Source organism: Dendropsophus ebraccatus, unplaced genomic scaffold (assembly GCF_027789765.1).
Source record: "Dendropsophus ebraccatus isolate aDenEbr1 unplaced genomic scaffold, aDenEbr1.pat pat_scaffold_664_ctg1, whole genome shotgun sequence".
Taxonomy (NCBI): Eukaryota; Metazoa; Chordata; class Amphibia; order Anura; family Hylidae; genus Dendropsophus; species Dendropsophus ebraccatus.
The window spans coordinates 27,800-52,123 of NW_027210263.1; the positions used below are offsets into that span (position 1 = coordinate 27,800).

Sequence of the window (24,324 nt, forward strand, 5' to 3'; positions counted from 1 at the left end):
TTTGTTAATGTAAAAGCACCAGGGGGGATGGCCTCCCGGAAGAGTTTTTCAAAGAGCACACCAAGCTTCTTTTACCTCATCTAGTAACGTTAAATTAGAAAGTGATGCAGTCAGGGGTACTGCCGTCCTCTATGATAGAGACGGTAATCTCCACGGGGGGGGGGGGGGGGAATCTCGCTTCCAATGACCTGTTCATTCTTTTGGTGTGTGGGAGAAAACTTCAGTACCCTACTGAAATCCACCGTAATAAGGGAGGGAGGGTATTCAATTCAGATGATGCTGTTGTAAGGATTAAAAAAAAGCACTGCACCACTGAGTAACCTTGCTAAATTGAAAGTTTGTTTCATGGCATGTTTTTTATTTCATGTTAAAACTAAATATTCTCTACATTGATTTTTTTAGGAAAATGATTTGACTTTGAGACAGCTTTTATGTTTGGAAGAAAGCGAGCTTAAAAAGGTAAGAGTTGCTGACCCCTTTTCAGTGTTCTTCTATTACCCTGTGGACCTCATCTGGTCGGTTGAGGATCTCAACTTCTTGATCCTTTTATTCTTGGGGAGATGAGCTGCCACTAGTGGTGTCTGGTAATCTGTCAGCTGCAATTCATATTCCAAACTGCTGACACTTTTTAGATGGCTTCTTTCTCAGGTAAAGAAGAAACAAGGGGTCTGTCCAGTGATTGGGAGGCTTGGCAAGATGTTATGCAGAATGCATGGCATCCATCGATTTAACAGATACGTATTACCATATTCCCATTCATGCATATTCTCAACGGTTCCTGAGATTCGCACTCTGTATGGACGGTAAAGTCGAACATTTTCCAGTTTAAAGCACTTCCCTTTGGGATTTCCTCAGCTCCTAGAATATTTACCAGTGTCATGGAGGAGGTCTCCACCCTTCAGCCTGGATCCTGAAAGGTAGATGCTCTGCAGTAAAGGACTCTCTGAAGGTATAGTCTCGACTATCCAGAGGAGCAGAAAGCCTGTGACTAATAGAATTCACCTTTCTGGAAGGTGTTCTCGGCCTAAGGGTAGCTTCACACGGGCGGGCTCGCAGCGAGATTCTCGCTGCGAGCCCGGCAGGTCCTGGCAGTTCCCATAAACTACATACTTGCTGCGGACCGCAGCGAGTATGTAATTGTACCGCGCTTAACCCCTTCTACTCCCGCCGGCTCCCCCGCTGTAAGCAGCATACATTACCTGTCCTTGCTGCTCGGGTCCGGCGTCCTGCTCTCCCGTCCGGCCAATTAGTGTGTTGCCCAGCCGCAGCCACTGATTGGCCGGGCGGGAGAGCAGGACGCCGGACCCGAGCAGCAAGGACAGGTAATGTATGCTGCTTACAGCGGGGGAGCCGGCGGGAGTAGAAGGGGTTAAGCGCGGTACAATTACATACTCGCTGCGGTCCGCAGCAAGTATGTAGTTTATGGAAACTGACAGGACCTGCCGGGCTCGCAGCGAGAATCTCGCTGCGAGCCCGCCCGTGTGAAGCTACCCTTATAGAACCTTATTGTTCTATCCAAGAGGATAGAATTGTTCTAAGAACAGATCCTAATTTCTTCCCTAAAGTAGTGTCCTCTTTCCATCAATCCCAAGACATTATTTTACCATCTTTTTGTTCTTCTCCAAAAAATGAAACTAAAATTCAACAGCCTAGATGTTCTTCAATACATAGAAGTATGTAGTACCTAGAGGAAGGATCAGTCTCTCTTTGTACATTTCTAGGGGAAAAATAAAGGGAAGAAGGTCTCTAAAAGTGTTCTAGCACGTTGGATTAAGAATGCTATAGAACATTCATACAGTTTACAGAACTACAAATCAGAGCCCACTCCACCAGGGCTGTGTCCACATCCTGGGCAGAAAGGGCAAGTGCTTCGATTGATCAGATTTGCCAGGCAGCCACTTGGTCATCTCCGCATACCTTCATAAAGCATTATAGATTGCAGCTTCAGCGAAATGAAGACCTCGCATTTGGAAACATAGAAGATTGCGGCAGAAAAAGACCACTGGGTCTATCTAGTCTGCCCTTTTAGTATTTCCATTCTTATTATTTTAGGACAGATATGTTTATCCCAGACATGTTTAAATTCTGTTATTGTAGATTTACCAACCACACCTGCTGGAAGTTTATTCCAAGTGTCTACTTCTCTTTCAGTAAAGTAATATTTTCTCATGTTGCTTCTGATCTTTCCCCCAACTAACCTCTCACTGTGTTTTCTTGTTCTTCGGTTTTTTTTTTTTTTACTAAAGACACTTCCCTCCAGAAACTTATTTAGTCCTTTAACCTACTTAAGGGTTTCAATCATGTCCTCCCTTTTCCTTATTTCCTCCAGACAATACAGATTTTAATCCTTAAGTCTTACGCCTCACACCCTCCACCATTTTTGTAGCCCGTCTTTGGACCCGTTCTATTTTATCAATATCCTTTTTTAGGTGAGGTCTCGAGAACTAGACACAGTATTCCAGATGTGGTCCCACTAGAGCTCTATACAGCAGGATCACTGTCTCTCTCTTCCTACTGGTTATACCTCTAGCTATACAGTCTAGCATATGATTTGCTTTCCCCACCCCCTGGTTGCACTGGTGAGACTATTCCTAAATCCTTCTCTTCTGAACTCTTTTCCAACACAAAAATGCTGAGATGATACCTGGATAGAGGATTTCGCCTCCCTAAGTGCCTTATTTTACATTTGGAAACATTGAACTGCAGTTTCCATTGTTCTGACCATTTATCTAACAAAGCTAAATCATTCTCCATATTACTGACACCTCCAGGAATATCAACCCTATCTCACACTTTTGTGTCGTCAGCAAACAGACAAACTTTACCTACCAAACCTTCTCCTATGTCACTTACAAACATATTAAAAAGATTAGGACCCAGAACAGACCCTTGTGGCACACCACTTGTTACCAGTCTCTGCTCGGAATATACACTGTTAACAACAACCCTCTGGAATCTACTGAGTGGTAGAGGAGCCCGTGCAGCAAGCAAGCAAGAGCAAGTACGGGATCTGAAAGATCTGCTGCAAGTATATATTCACATAGGAACTAACAGAACCTTGGATCATAACGGATCTTGCTGCAAAACTCGCAGTGAGATTACCGCTGCGATCCGTTGTGTGTGAAGCTGCCCTTATAATGGTAAAGAAAATTGCTTGGTTAACGTGACAGTCATATGGAAATCTGTATTTATGTCAGTAAAGCAAAATCGTTAAAGACCTTCCATCTTCTACATCTTCTATTGGCCAGTAGTGGACATTTGACTGCGTGAATGTTGTCAGGCATTGCCTGACAAGACCTGTGAGTTTCTATTGGCTGCTACATTTCAGCTATTTGCATATGTGCCGTGATTGGCTGTTAGTGCTCTGCTGTGTGGCTGTTTCTGCTGGCCTATTTCCTATGGGAAATTAGTGGTCTTAAAACGTAAATTTCCTAAAAACGAAAAATCCAATCGAAACAAAAAATACTTACCACACCTCTCACCAGTGAAGGCTTTAAAAACGCAGTTTGAGATCTTAACCCACCCCAAGTTGTTAGGGGGAGCTGGGCTACCCAATTGCAGACTATATTATCTCTCCTGTGTCCATGCCCGGGTCCTGGACATGTTCCATAACGAGCACAGCAAAATATGGGTCTGCATCTCTAGAGATCTGTCCTCTAAAGCCCTCACGACTATACCCTGGACCTGGACCCCCTCCCTCTCTGACATTTCCTCCATGTCATTCTCTACCCGACATGGTAGCTAGTCTCCATCACGCAGGTGCCGAGGATTTTTTGGTTGATTGCGCAGGCCCTTTGCTCCCTGTCACGGACCATCCAGAGTTCCCGCCTGGTGCCTCCACTTCTTTTTTTTTTTTGGGTTACACTAACCCCCCCCCCCTTGCGTTTCTACCAAGCTCTGTCTGCCACCGCCCTCCAACCACTATCTGACATTGTGCCCGTGCACAACCCTGTCCCCCGGGCCCCTTTTGCCTATCTCTAACTCCGCCACTTCTATTCCTCTGTTCATAGGGGTAAACATTTTCACCGCTCTCTCACTGATTTCGAACAGCTCTGCTTGGCCCCTTCCTGTCCTCCCCACCCCATTTCCACCATCTATGGATTATTATTGGCCTCCAGGTCCCAGTCTCTTCCTCCTCATTGCGATAAGTGGGAAAAGGAGCTGAAAATGAAATTCACTGAAGAACAATGGGCGAAGCGTTTTTTCTTAACCCATAAGGCTGTTATTGCCATGAGATCTCAGGAAACTTGTTAAAAAATCCTTACCAGATGGTACAGGGTCCCTGAGGCCCTCCATAGATGGTACCCAGGGGTCACGGAGGAATGCTAGAGATGCGGTGCCGCTGTAGGTACAATGTCGCATATCTGGTTGGCCTGCCCTAGATTGCAACCGTTTTGGCAGCTAGTGCTCCAACTTATTTTGGAAATAGCGGGATTCTGCGTCCCCGGCACTCCAGAGGCTGCCCTACTATTCATGTTCCCTATACCCCAACAAAAAATAAAAAAAATCCTTGCTACGTCACCTACTGCAGGCGGCCAAAACAGTAATCCCACGACACTGGCGGTCCCCAGACCCCACCGTCCCTAGAGGAGTGGTTCACGGAGGTCTCTCATACCTACCATATGGAACAGTTGCTGGCATCCACCCCACAGGCTTTTACTAAATGCTCTAAATGTTGGTTCCCCTGGCTGGAATTTCTAGCCTCCCCTAGATACCGTTCGGTCACCTCTTTGGTCTTGACGTGAGGACCTACATCGCCCCCTGGCACTTCTCAGGCGAACTAATGATGCATCATGACCCCTTTCATGGCCTCATGGATCCTCCAGAGCACTCGGACTCCCTTTTGCTTCACCTGCTGGAGGTGGGTCTATGTTTGTCTAACGTCCTTCTTTCCCTTCTCTCCCTACTTTTCTTTCTCCTACTTTCCTTTTTATTATGCTACACTCAATCCCTTTCTGACCATTAGTGACTTAAGGTCTGCTGTTCGCATATGTTACTTACCATTGTGTTGAGCCCTCTGGCTTTATCCATACTGCCTAGGCGTGCATTATTGCGCTTCATAGATAACATGTTAGCTAGTAACTTAGGTTGTTGTTGATGTTTTCTTCTTAGTTCCAGGAACCTTAATGACAACACCGCTTCTGTTCTTCTACCTGTTGAGACTATATACCTGGACACTGTTCATGACATCGGTACACTCTCTGTTTCCGATTCTTTGTCTTTTTATTACTTTTATAAAATTCACAATAAAACCCTTTTGAATTTGAAAAAAAAAACAACAGTTTGAATGGAGTCTGTGCGCAAAGCGGTTCGGGCTGTATTAATCGCAGAATAACTGGAAGAAGAATACGAATTATAATAGTGTTTTTTCAAGCACTATAATAAATTAGGGCCATGGTACCTTTCATAAATCTGTCTTTGCTTCCAGAACAATACTTACCCTGCTTGAGACTGTGCTTCCAAGTATCAATCAAGCAGAGAGGGGGAGAGAGGAGACGTTCCAGCTTGCAGCTATTCAGGTTTCTAAAAAAGCCTCTTTCACTCTTTATGCCATGTAATGGTAACACATGCCATCTTGACCCAACAGCTGTCTAACAGTGTCAGCAGTTTGGAACGTGAATTACTGCTGAATGATTTCCTTTATTCATGTGAAAAAAGCAAAAGCATGAATTTCCTAAGTTTAGCATCTCTATTATAGGTTGCCCTCAGATAGCATTTATTACTTTTATTTCAATTTGAAATTTTCTTCTAAATGATCTGTGAAATTTTAATATTCAGCTTTTTTACTTTAATAATAGAGTGGATTTTATTGCCGTTTAATGTAATTTAATGTAGTTTGTCTTTGCAGTGTATATTGTACAGTCAAAATCACTTATTTGGAGATGCCTTTTTGCTATGGTCCTAGATGATAATATCTGGGATAGTTCACGCAAGTGTAAGACCCCTAACATTTTTGGCCCTGTGGATACTCAATTCTTTAAGTTGTGTAGTGTGATTTGTCTAAAAGATATGTCTGAATGTCTGCTCAGTAGTTGAAGATCAGCCATGTGAAGAATAAATCTTAAAAGGGTTGGCCACTTTATAGTAAAATTGTTCAGTGTTGTTGGCGGCAACTCAGTGCATTTAGGCATGTAGACATGGTCAAGACAATCTCCTGCAGTTCAAACCGAGCATCAGTATGGGGAAGAAAGGTGATTTGAGTGCCTTTGAACGTGGCATGGTTGTTGGTGCCAGAAGGGCTGGTCTGAGTATTTCAGAAACTGCTGATCTACTGGGATTTTCACGCACAACCATCTCTAGGGTTTACAGAGAATGGTCCGAAAAAGAAAAAACATCCAGTGAGCGGCAGTTCTGTGGGCGGAAATGCCTTGTTGATGCCAGAGGTCAGAGGAGAATGGGCAGACTGGTTCGAGCTGATAGAAAGGCAACAGTGACTCAAATAGCCAACCGTTACAACCAAGGTAGGCAGAAGAGCATCTCTGAACGCACAGTACCTCCAACTTTGAGGCAGATGGGCTACAGCAGCAGAAGACCACACCGGGTGCCGCTCCTTTCAGCTAAGAACAGGAAACTGAGGCTACAATTTGCACAAGCTCATCGAAATTGGACAGTAGAAGATTTGAAAAACGTTGCCTGGTCTGATGAGTCTCGATTTCTGCTGCGACATTCGGATGGTAGGGTCAGAATTTGGCGTCAACAACATGAAGCATGGATCCATCCTGCCTTGTATCAACGGTTCAGGCTGGTGGTGGTGGTGTCATGGTGTGGGGAATATTTTCTTGGCACTTTTTGGGCCCCTTGGTACCAATTGAGCATTGTTGCAACGCCACAGCCTACCTGAGTATTGTTGCTGACCATGTCCATCCCTTTATAACCACAATGTACCCAACATCTGATGGCTACTTTCAGCAGGATAATGTGCCATGTCATGAAGCTAGAATCATCTCAGACTGGTTTCTTGAACATGACAATGAGGTCACTGTACTCAAATGGCCTCCACAGTCACCAGATCTCAATCCAATAGAGCATCTTTGGGATGTGGTGGAACGGGAGATTCGCATCATGGATGTGCAGCCGACAAATCTGCGGCAACTGTGTGATGCCATCATGTCAATATGGACCAAAATCTCTGAGAAATGCTTCCAGCACCTTGTTGTATCTATGCCATGAAGAATTGAGGCAGTTCTGAAGGCAAAAGGGGGTCCAACCCGTTATTAGCATGGTGTACCTAATAAAGTGGCCGCTGAGTGTGTGTGTGTATATATATATATATATATATATATATATATGTGTATATATGTATATTTTTTAGTACACAAAAATGTGGTTGATCACGTTTTTCTGTACGTTAAAATTAAACATATACGAAAACAGGAAAATGTTTGAAAAGCAGAGAATCTAGCCTTTGAGACTTGGATATTTAGTATTTATATACTAGTTTTCAGGTCTGTAATCATGCTGTCTACTGTATTTTCCTGCATATAAGACTACTTTTTAACCCAGGAAAATCGTGGGTGGCACCTTATAAGACCAGGTGGTGTTTTATAGGGCGGGTGCTGTAAAACTTCGGAACCGCACTGGAGAATCTGCAGTCGCCGCATATGGTGGGGGAGCCCAAAAACGGCTGCATCCCTGCCTCTATATTTTAACTGGAAAGGTTGAGTGTTGTCTTATACGCTCAGTTGTCTTATACGCTGGAAAATACGTTAATAGTTGTTTATAAAGAGCACTCATACTTTGTTAAAATAATTAATCTGGTATGTGCTTAGTGCAAATATTAAGGTCGTATTTTGACTATAACATTTCCAATAATAGTTCCAATTTTTTTGTTTAATTCTTATACTACAGATGCATAAATCAGACTTTCCAAATGTGTAAAATTAGCTAAAAAATTACTTTAGCAGAGATGTTCTGTTTCATTGCTGCTTAAATTCTTCATTGTTTTTAATAAATCCCCAAGCCTTAGGTAATAGTATTCAGACATATTTTCAACATTACAGAAAGCCTCCTCCCTTTTTAAAACCATTTGAATAGACACTGTTTTAGCAAACTGAATAGATCAATCGTACAGGCAAATATAAGAACCTTTGTAAGATATTCTGTTAAGCATCTTTCCCCTCACCCCTTCCTGCTAACATGTCATCCACTCCCAAAATTTGCTTAGCAATAAATTTTGTTTACTGGTTACCACTTGAACCCTGACTTAGCTACAAGTCTATTGAAGCAGGAGCAGGAGTGTCTGGAGAAAGAGAGACAGCTAAAAGACATCATAAAGGGCAAAAAATCTGCCATGTACAAGTCTAATTATGGCCAGATATACTGCTACTCATGTGCACACAGGGCAGCTTATCCTGAAACATCTTCAAGGATGCATTATGTAACATAAACTGTGAATTACATGAGGTAGCAGTAAAATGGAGATACATTTTAAGTCCCATTATGTATTGGTATATTAATAAAAAAAAGTAGTATAAACTGAGACATATATCTGAGTCCACAGGGCCTTAGTCGACACACAGATCATACTCTCAAGGGTGTATTGCTTGACATAAGGATAAGACCGAATTATAAATGCTTTGTGGACCTACTGCACCCGCTTCTTCCCTCCCCTTCCACCCCCCCCCCCCCCTTTCCCTTCTTTTCTTTCTTTCTCCTCTTATTCTTCCTTCCTTCCGTTTGTTAGAAAAGAGTGGTTTAGGGGTCGGCGGTTTCCTGCCAATTATCTGGTGCTTTCATGTTTACTGTTATGTTTACACAGAACGATTATCGTGCGAATTTGCACGATAACGATCGAATTCCAACGATAATCGTACGTGTAAACGCAGCGAACGATCAAACGAGCGAGAAATCGTTCATTTTTATCTTACAACATGTTCGCAAAAAATTCGCAGATCGTTCCGTGTAAACAGTCTTTCACCGATTTTTCCTATGTGCGAGATAGGCTTAAGCGATTGCAAAACGATCGCAAAACTTATTTTCCGTACGATATATCGTTCCGTCTAAACGTTCTAAAAAAAATTTGTTACTTCGAAATCGTTAATCGTACGATCGGGCGAATTATTGTTCCGTGTAAACACAGCATTACATTTCATTAGCAGGGCTGGTGCGGTGCCGCTCTGCCGATTCTCTACTGGTGAAAAACTTTAAAAAAAAATTTTTATTAAAAGATTGAAATAAAAATACTGCCCCTAATGTACCGATTGGAACATATAATTTTTTTTTTTTTTAGTACACAAAAATGTGGTTGACCATGTTTTTCTGTACGTAAGATTAACCCCTTAACGACATCGGGCGTAAATTTACTCCCTGATGCCGGAAAGGGAGTTCAGAGCGGGGCCGCGCAGGTGCCACTTGTAGCCCGGGACCGTAGGTATTAGCGGGCACGGTCCGATCGCCGTGCCCGCTAATACAGTAATCAGATGCAGCTGTCAAACATGACGCTGCGTCCGGTAATCGGATGCAGCGTCATCCCTGGTGTCTAGTGGGGAGATCGCTCCTCCGGGATGTTATCCCGGAGGAGCGATCTCCGTAACTGAAGCCGGCCGGGGACCGCTCCAAGATGGCGCCGTCCCCGGCTCGGCACTCGTTTACTTCCGGCTGCAGCAGGCATGATCTCATGGATCTCTGCAGCATATCTATGCTGCAGAAATCTCAATGAGAGATCAGTGTACTTATACTAGAAGTCCCGGGACTTCTAGTATAAGTGTAAAAGTAAAAAAAAAAAGTGTCATTATTAGTAAAAAGCCCCCTCCCCTAATAAAAGTCTGAATCACCCCCCTTTTCCCAGGTTATAAATAAAAGTAAATAAATAAACATGTTTGCTATCGCCGCGTGCGTAATCGCCCGAACTATTAATTAATCACATTCCTGATCTCGCACGGTAAACAGCGTAAGCGCAAAAAAATCCCAAAGTGCAAAATTGCGCATTTTTGGTCGCATCAAATCCAGAAAAATTACAATAAAAAGCGATCAAAAAGTCGTATATGCGCAATCAAGGTACCGATAGAAAGAACATATCATGGGCAAAAACTGACACCTCATACAGCCCCATAGAACAAAGGATAAAAGCGCTATAAGCCTGGGAATGGAGCGGTTTTAAGTGTCGTATATTTGTTGACAATGGTTTGAATTTTTTACAGGCCATCAGATACAATATAAGTTATACATGTTACATATCGTTTTAATCGTAACGACTTGAGGAACATATATAACAAGTCAGTTTTACCCCAGGGCGAATGGCGTAAAAACACATTTCCCCCAAATAAACAAAATGCGTTTTTTTTTTTTCAATTTCACCACACTTTGAATTTTTTTCTGGTTTCGCAGTGTACTTTATGCAAAAATTCAGCCTGTCATTGCAAAGTACAATTAGTGACGCAAAAATAAGGGCTCATGTGGGTCTCTAGGTGGAAAAAATGCAAGTGCTATGGCCTTTTAAGCACAAGGAGGAAAAACCGAAAACGCAAAAATCGAAATTGGCTCTGTCCTTAAGGGGTTAAACATGTACAAAAACAGTCCATTAGTGCAGTAGTCCATTTGGCTCTGTTTATGAAAGCTGCATGGACTCTATAATACTTTTTTAGTATTCGTATATACAGACTAAATGTTTTTATCTGTTAGTACCAAAAGGCATTACTAAAAATCTCAAAAGCTGTGTTCTTCAGAGTTTACTGTAGGGAAAACCTTTAGAATTTTGTTCCTTTTTGCCTTCACCTGAAACGTGTACAGATTCTTTCTTTCTTTTTTTTTTTTTTTAGTTTCCACTTAAAGTTGTATAGACAATATAGTTTTACTATTGTGATCATTGCATGTTTTAACACAGGAAGGTGTTACAGATGAAGACTGTAAAAAGATTGTGGCTGCAATGAAAGAAATTCATGTTGAAGAGACAAAACTTGAAAAGTTGCCATCATTTTCAAAATTGGATTCAAGGTATTCCCTCCATAAAGCATTTTTACTTTTACATCTTGAAATAATCATAGTATAGTCAGAGCTGGATCCGATCATTCTTTGGCACAAAAGTGCACTTGACTTTCTTAAATTATCAAACTAATTATTTAAAGAGGTTGGCCACTTTATATTAAATGATACATTGTGCAGTATTAGTACGGTTATGCACTGCACTGAGAATTGATCCTAGGCATTTACAGGCTCAGTGGAGGACACTAATGGAGGAGCATGGTCACATGTTTAACCTAAAAACTTATAAAACAGTTCATTTTCTGGTGACACATTCAGTTTAAGGGTGCATTCACATGTACAGGATCTGCAGCAGATTTGATGGTACAGATTTGATGCGGTGTTTAGTTATTTAGATCAAATCTGCTGCAGATCCGCAGCAGAAAATCCACTGCGATACGGTGTGTGAAGCTACCCTTAAGCTTTTATTTAGTTTACCAAAGGGCCTTTTACACAGCCTGATTGGCCATGAGCGTTGCTAGAAACACTCCTTCAACCAATTGGCATGTGTAATGCTGCGTTTAAACAGAGAGATTTATCTGACCAATTTTTGAAGCCAAAGCCAGGAATGGATTTGAAAATCTCAGCCTTTCCTTTATGACCTGTTCTCTTTTTATAGTCTGTTCCTGGTTTTGGCTTTAAAAAATCTGTCAGATAAATCTGTCTGTGTAAACGCACTGTAAAAGTGGCAGCAATCAGCCAAGGAGCAGGAAAACATCTGATCTTCAGCTGATTGCATCTTTTTGTGCTGCTTCAAATTTTATAGCTATTGTTTACACAAGGAGACATGGTAAGGAAAACTTGCAGCACAGATATGCAAATATCTATGCTGTCACACAGCAACACAGACAATATGCATTGCTTTCAAGTATGCATTGCTTTTGTGATCTGGAAACTGATATATAGAAGTTAAGGTAACCAGTCCTCTAATTACTATGTATTAATGTAGTTAATGGTGCGTTTACACAGGCAGATTTATCTGACCAATTTTGGAAGCCAAAGTCAGGAATGGACTTGAAAAGACAGGAAATCTCAGTCTTTCCTTTATGACCTGCACCCTGTTTATAGTCTGTTCCTGGCTTTGGCTTCAAAAATCTGTCAGATAAATCTCTCTGTGTAAATGCACCATAAATCATAATAATGAAAATAAGCACCACAGGGCCCATGTGGAAAAATATTCTAAATATATAACCGATAAAAGGTATGACAAAGTATAAAATATAAATACATATAAAATCACATGAAGTAGATGATGTAGTCAAGTAAGGTCAACAGGACAATCACTAGGCATGGTAATGTTCAAAGTTCCTCTAGTTATAGCAGTCAAATCCAATACTAAATAAAATGGATGGAGTTAGATGGTTAAACTCGATGCAATAGTAGCAAACTGTAAACCATATAACAGAGCTGAAGTATTTTGTGTTCTAGTGCAAAGCAGACACAGCAGAATTCAAATGATAACAAGTTTGTCTTGTCTCCAGTTCAGGTGTGGTTTGCAATTAAGCTCCATTTACTTCAATGGAACTGAGTTTCAAACCCCACCCAATCTGGAGACAAGAGTGGTGCAAAAGTGGCCATGTTTTTTTAGCACTGGATAACCCCTTTAACTACAACCCTCTCATATCTATCCTTCAGCCAACAACAAATCCACTGAACTATCCAGGGATTTACTCCAATTTTCTCTAACTCCTCTATCAGTTCTTTATGTGAAACTGTATGAAAGACTTTGCTGAAGTCCAGGTGATATTCACGGCACCACCATCTTCCAAAGAAATCAATGAGATTAGTCTGACTTGATCTGCCTTCAGTAAAGCCATGGTGATCTGGATCTAACTCGTTGATTTTTAGGCGATCCATTATCTTCTTTTTTAGAAGTGTTTCCATAATTTTTACTACTACAGATGTTAAGCTAACTGGCCTGTAGTTAGATGTAATAAATTTTATTAGGTAAAAAAGCCTCTCTGTACTCAAAAAGCTGTTTTCCAGCCTCCCCCCTCCTCCCTTATCTGCTAATTATCAGACAAAGTCATCTTCATTACATTACAGAGAAGCAAAGTGAAGATAGGTTTGCTGAGTCCGTTATATCCTATGGAAGGGAAGGGCAGAGGGGGATGAATGAGCAGGAAGAGGAGACAAACAGCCCTGCTGTTTGGAGACTGTCTGAGCACATAAAACACTGGATTTAGAGGTCAGAAAGGTCAGTGTGGTCTGGGAACTGCCTTTTCTCCTCTCCCTGCTCATTCAGCCCCCCATAAACCATAATGGACAAAGAAATCATTCTTCTGAAGTGAGGGGGGAGGCTGCAAAACAGTTTTTTGAGTACAGAAGGACATTTTTTTTGCTAAATAAAACCTATTAAAGTTTCTTAAAATTGCTTCATATTTATGGATTTCTAAAGAGGAACATTTAAATGACAGTTACACTTTAAATTTTGCCACCAGAGTTTGACTTAACTTTGAAGTTCAAATGAAAAATGGAGATCTTTTAGCATGTGTTCAAGCACTGTTATTCAACCCCTACCTTTAGTAATTTGTGGAGCATGCTTTTATAAGTTCTAACAAATTTTGCTGGTAATTGTGGACAGTCTTACACCGCCATTAAATCCCACCAATGATTTAAATTTAGTAAATGAGAAGCCACCTGGACATTTCAGCATTTGATAGCCATAGATGTCCCCAACCCACTAGCAAGGTGTTGCCAAAAAGCATTTATGAAGATAATTTAACCCTTTGGCATTATATGAAATGAAAAGCAAACAAATTTAAGAGAGTAAGTGGGCTCTAGTATAGTATAGTAGTATAACAGGAGCCTTCACCTGGATGTCAGGTTTCTGGGGTTTCAAACAATAGGTATTTGGTTATGCTTTCATCTGAATACACAGTCCGTAGAAGTTTTACCATTAGGTAGAAGAAAATCACAATTCACTCGCCATTCTACCGTATCAATTTCTTTTATTTTGCACAATGCAAACATACAGACACCACTACTGCAGGCATAGAAGACAGCACGTGTTCTAGTTTTGTGCGCTTGCTTCTCCAGACTTGCAATAAAATATGGATTAAGAGATATATTGCTGCTGTGAATGAGGGCAGAGAAGCCAATCACTGTGGGCCACTATATTGACACACTACAAAGTGATGATGTTAAACAGTAACCATATAGACTCCTTACCAGTCATATATAAAACTCAAATTGTCTTTTGGGTTTAGGAAGGAAATAAAACTGATACTATACCTGTTTATTATATATATATATATATATATATATATATATATATATATATATATATACACACTACTGTTTAAAAGTTTGGGGTCACATTGAAATGTCCTTATTTTTGAAGGAAAAGCACTGTACTTTTCGATGAAGATAACTTTAAACAAATACACTCTATACATTGCTAATGTGGTAAATGACTATTCTAGCTGCAAAATGACTGGTTTATGGTGCAATATCTACATAGGTGTATAGAGGCCCATTTCCAGCAACTATCACTCCAGTGTTCTAATGGTTCAATGTGTTTGCTCATTGGCTCAGAAGGCTAATTGATAATTAGAAAACCCTTGTCCAATCATGTTCACACATCTGAAAACAGTCTAGTTCGTTACAGAAGCTACAAAACTGACCTTCCTTTGAGCAGATTGTGTTTCTGGAGCATCACCTTTGTGGGCTCAATTAAACGCTCAAAATGGCCAGAAAAAGAGAACTTTCATCTGAAACGTGACAGTCTATTCTTGTTCTTAGAAATGAAGGCTATTCCATGTGAAAAATTGCTAAGAAATTGAAGATTTCCTACAACGGTGTGTACTACTCCCTTCAGAGGACAGCACAAACAGGCTCTAACCAGAGTAGAAAAAGAAGTGTGAGGCCGCATTGCACAACTAAGCAAGAAGATAAGCACATTAGAGTCTCTAGTTTGCGAAACAGACGCCTCACAGGTCCCCAACTGGCATCTTCATTAAATAGTACCCGCAAAACACCAGTGTCAACATCTACAGTGAAGAGGCGGCTGCGGGATTTTGGGCTTCAGGGCAGAGTGGCAAAGAAAAAGCCATATCTGAGACTGGCCTATAAAAGAAAAAGATTGAGATGGGCAAAAGAACACTTGGAACAGAACATTGGACAGAGGAAGACTGGAAAAAAGTGTTGTGGACGGATGAATCCAAGTTTGAGGTGTTTGAATCACAAAGAAGAACGTTTGTGAGACGCAGAACAAATGAAAAGATGCTGGAAGAATGCCTGACGCCATCTGTTTGGGGGAGGTAATGTGATGGTCTGGGGTTGCTTTGGTGCTGGTAAGGTGGGGGATTTGTACAGGGTAAAAGGGATTCTGAATAAGGAAGGCTATCACTCAATTTTGCAACGCCATACCATACCCAGTGGACAGCGCTTGATTTGAGCCAATTTCATCCTACAACAGGACAATGACCCTAAACACACCTCCAAATTGTGCAAGAACTATTTACAGCAGAAGCAGGCAGCTGGTATTCTATCGGTAATGGAGTGGCCAGCGCAGTCACCAGATCTGAACCCCATTGAGCTGTTGTGGGAGCAGCTTAACCGTATGGTACGCCAGAAGTGCCCATCCAACCAATCCAACTTCTGGGAGCTGCTTCTTAAAAGCGTGGGGTGCAATTTCTCTAGCTTACCTCAACAGATTAATAGCTAGAATGCCAAAGGTGTGCAATGCTGTAATTGCTGCAAAAGGAGGATTCTTTGACGAAAGCAAAGTTTGATGTAAAAACAATGTTATTTCAATTACAAATCATTATTTCTAACCTTGTCAATGTCTTGACTCTTATTTTCTATTCATTTCACAACGTATGGTGGTGAATAAGTGTGACTTTTCATGGAAAACACTAAATTGTTTGGGTGACCCCAAACTTTTGAACGGTAGTGTATATTACCAATTTATTATCATGCTTAGATTGGCTGTGAAAAGTAGAGAGAAATGCATTTGCTTTTACTGCATAAGGCAACATATGCATTCAGTCTGTCATTTATAGGAGAACCATCAGCAGTTTAGACGATAGCTCCCTAGTGTGCCCAGGACGCTGAGGATCTAGGTGTGTCTGTTATCTTCTTCCTCTTTGCTGTTTTGGTGCGGTTATGAAATCATCTGCCCGGTAAGGCCTTAGGTCCACTGAGGGCGTGGCTACTGCGCCCAAACACCAATCTGACCTGCCCCCTCCATTGATAATCATTAGAAGGGCAGGTAGCGCCTAACAGCTTACCAGGCAGAGGTTTTAAAAATAAACAGCACAGGAACGGCGCCAAAGATGAAGGTAACAGACATACCTTCTTCCTCAGCGCTCCTTGCCGACTAGGCAGCTATCAGCAGGTTCATTGTTTGGGTGGACAGCGGACAGGCGAAATGTCAAGCGGAGTCCGCCGCGTGGCCTCTGTTTGAAATTTCGAGAAAAATAATAAGATAAATCAGGCCGATTATGGATCCATGAAATAGAGACAACAGTCGGCCAATTACAACAATCATCGGCTGATTGTGTCTCTTGGTCCCGACATATTATATAGCAAAGAAAAAAAGGCTTACCATATAAAACGTGTGGCACTTCAGAATCAAGTAAAAGATCTCACTGAGATATACCCCATAAGATATAATTAATAGATAGAATAAAGATAGAATAAATTCTGTACGGGCCACTGGTGGTTAATGAGTGGATGCATCCAGGTTTATTATAGTTTTTGGTATGGTGCCCGTTTAGAATTTTACATTATATCTTATGGATCGGATATACGAGTTAGTTATTTGCATATATATTCTGGAATGCCTGTGTACGGGGTACATCGGCATATTGTCTCGCTTGATGGGTATCGCATTTATATGAATAAAGCGATGATAATATTACTTATGTTTTTCTTTTTGTCTATTTATGTATTTATTTAATCATGTATTATTTTTTTATTTAACATTATGTTGCATTCCATGTTCAATGGGGTATAGGATTTGAACAAATACATGGCCGCGATTATATTAACAATACTTATTCCTTCTTCTTTTTCCAATATATTTAACATTATTATTGTATTACATGTCCAAATAGGGTGTAGAAATTGTATTAATATATGGTCGCGATTATGTTAGGGTTAACATTACTTGGATTATTTCTTGCACTTATATCTCAATTTATTTTGGCATAATTATGCACACAGTAATATAAAATGTCAGGTTTTCTGAGGATTATTTCAATATTTATTATTATCTTTAGCTCTTATCATGGGTATTGTAATTTATGTATTTAAAAGTTTTATATGTTTATATTAGGATTAAGTATAGTACAAAATTGGGGTTTGAATTAGGGATAACCCAGTAATCACAATGTGTGTGTTTCTCGTCTTTTCTGGCTATTCAGACTAACTGCAATACTTATCTGTGCTTTTTTCACTATTTATGCATTAGGATTATATCGACAAGTGCCTAGAATACCATACATTATGTACACACACCTTAAAGGGAACCTGTCACCTCCCGTGCCGGGGTGACAGGCTCCCGACCCCCCGTTAGAGCCCCATATACTTACCTAATCCCGCCGGGTCCCGCTTCTGGAGGTGGTCGGGTGACGGAGATCTCAGCCGCTGCAGCCCGGCACGCGCGCTGAGAGATGAGTCCAACACTCACAGAGAATGACTGAGCACTGGACTCTCCTGTCATTCTCTATGGGTGTTGGACTCATCTCTCAGCGCGCGTGCCGGGCTGCAGCGGCTGAGATCTCCGTCACCCGACCACCTCCAGAAGCGGGACCCCGCGGGATTAGGTAAGTATATGGGGCTCTAACGGGGGGTCGGGAGCCTGTCACCCCGGCACGGGGGGTGACAGGTTCCCTTTAATGCTGTCCAACAAGTCTGTATTGTACATTTGAATAAACATAATTATTGTAATTGTTTTTGATCTTATTTTGCCATATATCTACACGGTATGGATTTGAGCACATTCGGCTTTTTCCCTTTCAGCATCGAGGAACGAGTTTTTGTTGAGATCCACTCATGGATCGTTTAATCCGTGCGCAAGTGTCTATTTAGAAGCATGACTAATAAAGTTTGTTTCATTAATGTCACTTAATACGTAATCATGGGGGCGGTCAAACATCTTGCACAAGCGCCGTAACTTGTTAGTGACGCCACGGCCATGTTGGGAGTCTGGACGGGGGGTTTTGTCTGACGGGACGGGTTAGGTTAATGATACAACATAATGTGACGTGTAATACTTTGATTACAAGTGGGGTATATATGTCTACTATGCTACACAATATTACGCGTGGGGTTTTGTGGACCCCAACATGGAGTCCCTCATTTTGGTGATATTCATTATCCAAACCTCTTTTCATTGGTGTATTATCTATGATTAGTAGTATTTTTTTTTTTGTCTGGTGTCTGTAGCAGCTAATTTTTTCTACATCTTTTTGATATAACAGTATATTCTGTGTTACTTTTCAGGTTGTTCAAAAACAACAAAAATTGCTGCCCTCTTGTGTGGCTGTGTGAACGAGGGCTTGTACCTCGGGAAGTCCAACAGAAGAAAATTACACAATGCGCTTTCTTTTTGCAAATGATCACTATATTGTAAATAAGTTCACAAAATATCAGGGTATAGCATATTCACCCATATGTGCAGCATGTCCAGATGCTGACACAAGAGGAGGATAGTTCATATGCTCATTGTCGAGCTGCAGACAGCTCACCGAAGGTGACTGGCGTCGCTGCTGCGAACACCATAGATTGCGACGTTTTAAGGAATTAACCTCTTTTTCAAGCACTTTTTGGGCTGTTAGCAGTTCTTTTGAGGGACTCATACTTGTATATATGTCGGGGTGTTTTGGGTACTGTGTTAATCATACCCTGTCTCTAACTTGTGTGTTGTTTTTTTTTAATGGTTTTATCTTGTATGTCTCTTCACTTGTAGTGTTACCAAAATATTTAATTAAAGTATATTGCAAGATTGTCAGTGACCCCAGAATCTGTTTAAATACCTGTTACCTGTTTTAATACCTAAATACCTGTTATATATATACAGTATATATAACTTTACCCCTTAACGACCGCAGGCGTTAAGGACATTCAGAGCGGGGCCATGCGGCGGAGGCGCTCTGAACCGCGGCAGTCCCAGGTGCCGCTTGTAGCCCGGGACCGCAGGTATTAGCGGGCGCGGTCCAATCGCTGTGCCTGCTAATACAGTAATCCGATGCAGCTGTCAAAGTTGACAGCTGCATCCGATTACCGTTTGCAGCGTCATCCCTGGTGTCTAGTGGGGAGATCGCTCCTCCGGGATAACATCCCGGAGGAGCTATCTCCGTTTCTGAAGCCGGCCGGGGACCGCTCCAAGATGGCGCCGTCCTCGGCTCGGCACTCGTTTACTTCCGGCTGCATCCTCACTGGTGAAAGTGATATGAAACAGATTAGACACAAGTACAAAAATGATGCAAGGTAAATAGAAAAAAGGCCAGAGCCAAAAAGATGTATATCACCAGACAAGAGGATCAGTGTCAGCGTCCACAGAACCCCACGCGTTCTGTCCCCACGCTCTGGCCTTTTTTCTATTTACCTTGCATCATTTTTGTACTTGTGTCTAATCTGTTTCATATCACTTTCACCAGTGAGGATCCCCTATACCTTTGTATGTCAGCTTGTCTTTGTACCGTGTTTATCATACACGGCACAATGTTTGATTGGTTGTGCATTTTAAGTGTTTTTAACCTGTGTGTCCCATTTGTCGTTTTGTACCAATAAAATTTATTTTTTGTCATACTCTAATTGACTTACTTGGCTAATATTCATTTTTGGATGTGCCACCGATACATTTGGCATGCTTCTGTTTGTGGGTTTAAAGTGCAAAATTGCGCATCTTTGGTCGCATCAAATCCAGAAAAATGTTAATAAAAAGCGATCAAAAAGTCGTATATGCGCAATCAAGGTACAGATAGAAAGAACACATCATGGCGCAAAAAATGACACCTCACACCGCCCCATAGACCAAAGGATAAAAGTGCTATAAGCATGGGAATGGAGCGATTTTAAGTGACATACTGTATATTTGTTGACAATGGTTTGAATTTTTTACAGGCCATCAGATAAAAGAAAAGTTATGCATGTTATATATCGTTTTAATCGTAACGACTTGTGGAACATATATAACAAGTCAGTTTTACCCCAGGGCGAACGGCACTAAAAACACAAAATGTGTTTGTTTTTTTTCAATTTCACCACACATTGAATTTTTTCCTGCTTTTGCAGTGTACTTAATGCAAAAATTCAGCCTGTCATTGCAAAGTACAATTAGTGGCGCAAAAAATAAGGGCTCATGTGGGTTTCTAGGTGAAAAAATGCAACTGCTATGGCCTTTTATGCACAAGGAGGAAAAAACGAAAACGCAAAAATCAAAATTGCCCCGGTCCTTAAGGGGTTAAAGTATCGTACGTTATCATGGTGCAAGGGGGGGTTCACAAAGGGGTTGCGCTGGGACCCAGTTCTGAATAGCACTACTCCCGGCTGCTATCAGCTGATGTGGTCCTGTCGCCGCGTCTGCTAATTAAGCTTTTAAATGAAGCTGTCAAACCAGACAGCTGCATTTAAATGCTCTGCTCTACTCTGCATGTCCCTGGTTTCTAGCAGATTGGATTGCATCTCGGGGGGGGGGGGGGGGGGGGGGGAGATCCATTCTTGTGCCCGGGTTGGGCCTCAACGTTTCACTGACGCTAATTCTGTTTTGGCAATATATGCAGCAGCCCAGAGCAATGTATCACTGATCTGATTGGTCTGAGAGATCAATGCTTTGTGTATAGAAGGCCCCCCTTACTTCTAGTAAGTGTAAAAAATTAGTGTTTTTTTATTCATAAAAATCCCATCCCCTAATAAAAGCACTAATCACCCCCCTTTTTCATTTTTTTTATTCGCCCAAACTATTAAATTATCACATTCCTGATCATGCATGGTAAGTGCAAAAAAAGTTTTATGGTGCGTTCATACCTACAGGATCTGCAGCAGATTTGATGCTGTGTTCAGTTATTTAAATGAAATCTGCTGCAGAAAATCAGCTGCAGATCCTGTAGGTGTGAACGCACCATTAAAGTGCAAAATTGTGCATTTTTGGTCGCATTAAATACAGGAAAAGTGTAGTAAAAAATTATTTAAAAAGTTGCATATACTATTATTGTGCAAAAAAATTGTTAAATCGTTTGAATTTAAGCAGTAATCTTCTAGTGTGAATGCGGCAACGATGAGACTCTGAATGAAAATTTGTTCGTATGTCGTTGACTGCATATTTTGAGCTGACCTCAAATTCCTTGTTAATCGATTTTAAGTCTTTCAGTGTAAACACTCATTGTTCACAGTGTATAGATACAAACACAATTATGATCAGTCACAGTATATATGCGAACGCAATTACAATCATATTTAAATATGATCACATTAATGACTTTTCATACCGATTTATCTTGTCTAAATGCCTATGATTTAAAAGAAAAAATAATCGTGTTAAAGGACCTTTACAGGCAACCCTTTTTAATGTGTGTTGAACAGTCTGCAATATTGCGCAAGCAGATGGATATTGTTGTTGTCCATATACCACTTATTGTCCATATAGCAAAAATTGTTAGGTATTGTTTTTTGCTTTGTTTATTAATTCACAAAATACTTGATAACAGTCTTTACTTTTTCCCCCCCATGATAGCGATGAACTGTTTGCTTTTTTACTAAAGCTGAATCGACAGTGTAGTACCATAACTCAAGCCGTGGTAGGTGTAAGGAACCAAATACCTCAGAATCCTCAAAATGTAAGTATTGCTCTGATAAATAAAACTATGTAGCCTTGGGTGGTCCTTTTTTTTTGAGTAAATATAATGTGGATTATGTAGAGTGAATTTTTACATGAAAGCAGACAAAGTTGGTAGTAAAAGACCACATGGTGCCTTTAAAAGACCACACTCTGCCTTTATATTTTATTTTAATTTTTTTTATCTAAGAATAGATATGTTTGGGGTATGTGTCTTACTTTAAAGTGTCACTGTTATAACTTTTAAAATCTTAATCAGCAGTAGATGTGATATAAAGCAAGTTTGCAATTGACATTCATTTTTTTCTTTCAGTTATTATGGAAAACAAGGCACTTCCTGTGTTCTGACTTTTTTTTTTCTTCTTCAAAGTCTAAACACAGGAAGTCCCGTGTTTCCCAGGTCATCTGCGCTCACAGACACATTGAGCCATGAAAACTTGCTTTTTTTCATATCTACTTTTTTGGATTTTGAAAGTTATGCCAACAGGGACACTTTGACTTTTGTACTTTGATATTTTCCTCCTCAGCTTCTAAAACCCATAAGGTCTTAATTTTTCTATAATACAGAGCCATACAATGGCTTATTGTTTGCAGGACTAATTTTAATTTCTCATGGCTCCTTTCATTTTACTATAAAATGTACAAAAAACCTGAAAAAAATATATATTTGTTGAGTGAAATTAAAAAAGGAAAAACAGCAGTTTAGTAAACTTTGGATAATTTTGTTACACCATGCAAGTTACAGTAAAAGTCACCAGTTTTCTGTATTCTGTGGGTTAGTTTGATTAGAGATATCCAATTTATATAGTTTTATTTTAGTACTTTATTAAAGTGTAACTGTCTTTGAAAATATTTTTGCAGAAATTTATAGTACAAGCGATTTTAAGAAACCCTGTAATAGGTTTTATTAGTCAAAAAAGTCTCCCCCACACATATTTCTGTGCATCAGGCAAAGCCATATTAAAGAGAAGCAAAGTGAACATGGGTTTGCAGAGTCTATTATAACATTTGGAGGGGCTGAGGGGGATGAGTGAGCAGGAAGGGGAGAGAACCGGCTCTGATGTTTGAGACTGTCTTACCCCATATAACACTGGATTTACAGGTCAGAAAGGTCAGTGCAAGTATGGGAGCTTGATAAAAGAAGATTGCAGGATGATGTGCTCTGGAGGGCTGCCTTTTTTCCTCTTCCTGCTCACTCATCCACCTCGAATCCTTCCCCCTCCATAGAGTATAATGGACACAGAAATCCTTCTTCTGAAGTGAGGGGGGAGGCTGCAAAACAGTACTAGCGATACTTGACCATTTATTTCTGAAAAGTGACATTTGAACGACGCTTTGGCATCTTTAGGGCTGTATTAGGGCTTTTTCTTTGCGCCATGATTCATGGTTTTTAACAGTACCATTTTGGTTTTGATGGGACTTATCATACTCTTTTGAATAATGTATTTAATAGATTAGACAATTCCACATGCAGAGACACCAAATATGTTTATTTTTATATTGGTTTAGATTTTTATTTCATTTGAAATATAGGAAAAGGGGGGATTTTAACTTTTATTATGGGAGTTTTTTTTTTTTTTTTTTAAATTGGCGTAGACTCTTTGGCAGCATTGGAAGCTAAGTAAGGACCCTCTGCTTGCTAAGTAACCCATTGGCAACCCACAATCATGTTGCTGGGGTGCCAATCGGACACCTCACAGGTGTAGCACGTGTCATTCATTTCATTCAATGTTTCTTTCGTATTACATAGTGACCTTGAAAGGGTTAAACTACTGCCACTGGTGGGATCACAGGTGTGGGGGTTGGGGGCGGCTTCATAGAAATGAATAGAGCCGTTGGTTAGGTGCCATACCCACGGTTGTATTCATAACAAAGGAGCAGGGGGACGATCTGGAGATCGGCAGGGGGTACAGAGGTTCGACTCCCCCATCCACCCCCAAACCCTCCCGCAAACTCTTAATTGTCCCCTATCCTGGGGACAAGTTAGTTTTGACACACAACGATTCACAATGCCTTAAAACTGACAGGTTGCTTTTATTCTGCTCATTATGATGTATGTATATTTTAAAGGGCAGAGCTTCAGACACTAGCAAATAGGTGGGCTAGGGAGATAACTCAAATGATGCCTTAGTCTTTGCTGATGGCGATTTGCAGTTATATAATTACATTTTTCCTTGGAAGCTGAAGTGATGCTGAGCCACAGCATGCACGCTTCCTCCTCCACCTTTCCCTGCCTTGTCTAATTGACGTACAGAGCTGGAGGCCCAACCCTGGACGTCAATTGGTAAAGACAGGGAGGATATGGGAGGGAAGAGTCATGTATACTGTAGCTCAGTGTTGTGGCCATCAGCAAAGACAAAGTTTTTATTTTTATTTTTTTTTTAAATTTATCTCCCTATCACCTATCTTCCTGTGGGATATGTTGCTGTCCCCTACTGTACAGTTTGTCTGTCCATCACATGGCGCCCTATAAAAGAGCATGTGACCATGACATCCCAGAGCCTCCTTCATAGGATGACACTGCAAATAAGAAATTAGCACAGGCACAGTAGTCCTCTAGATGAGTATCAGTAGTACAG

At 40.8% G+C, this 24,324-nt stretch overlaps 1 protein-coding gene across 1 annotated transcript in view; it reads left to right on the plus strand.

Annotated features, from left to right (window-relative positions):
* The window catches only part of LOC138778626 (ankyrin repeat, SAM and basic leucine zipper domain-containing protein 1-like), a 63,552-nt gene that overhangs the window by 19,365 nt on the left and 19,863 nt on the right, over positions 1–24,324 (plus strand). The window contains exons 5-7 of the mRNA XM_069956473.1: positions 403–459; positions 10,823–10,932; positions 21,644–21,746. Coding sequence (XP_069812574.1) covers positions 403–459; positions 10,823–10,932; positions 21,644–21,746 — 270 coding nt within the window. The remainder of the gene's footprint in view (positions 1–402; positions 460–10,822; positions 10,933–21,643; positions 21,747–24,324) is intronic.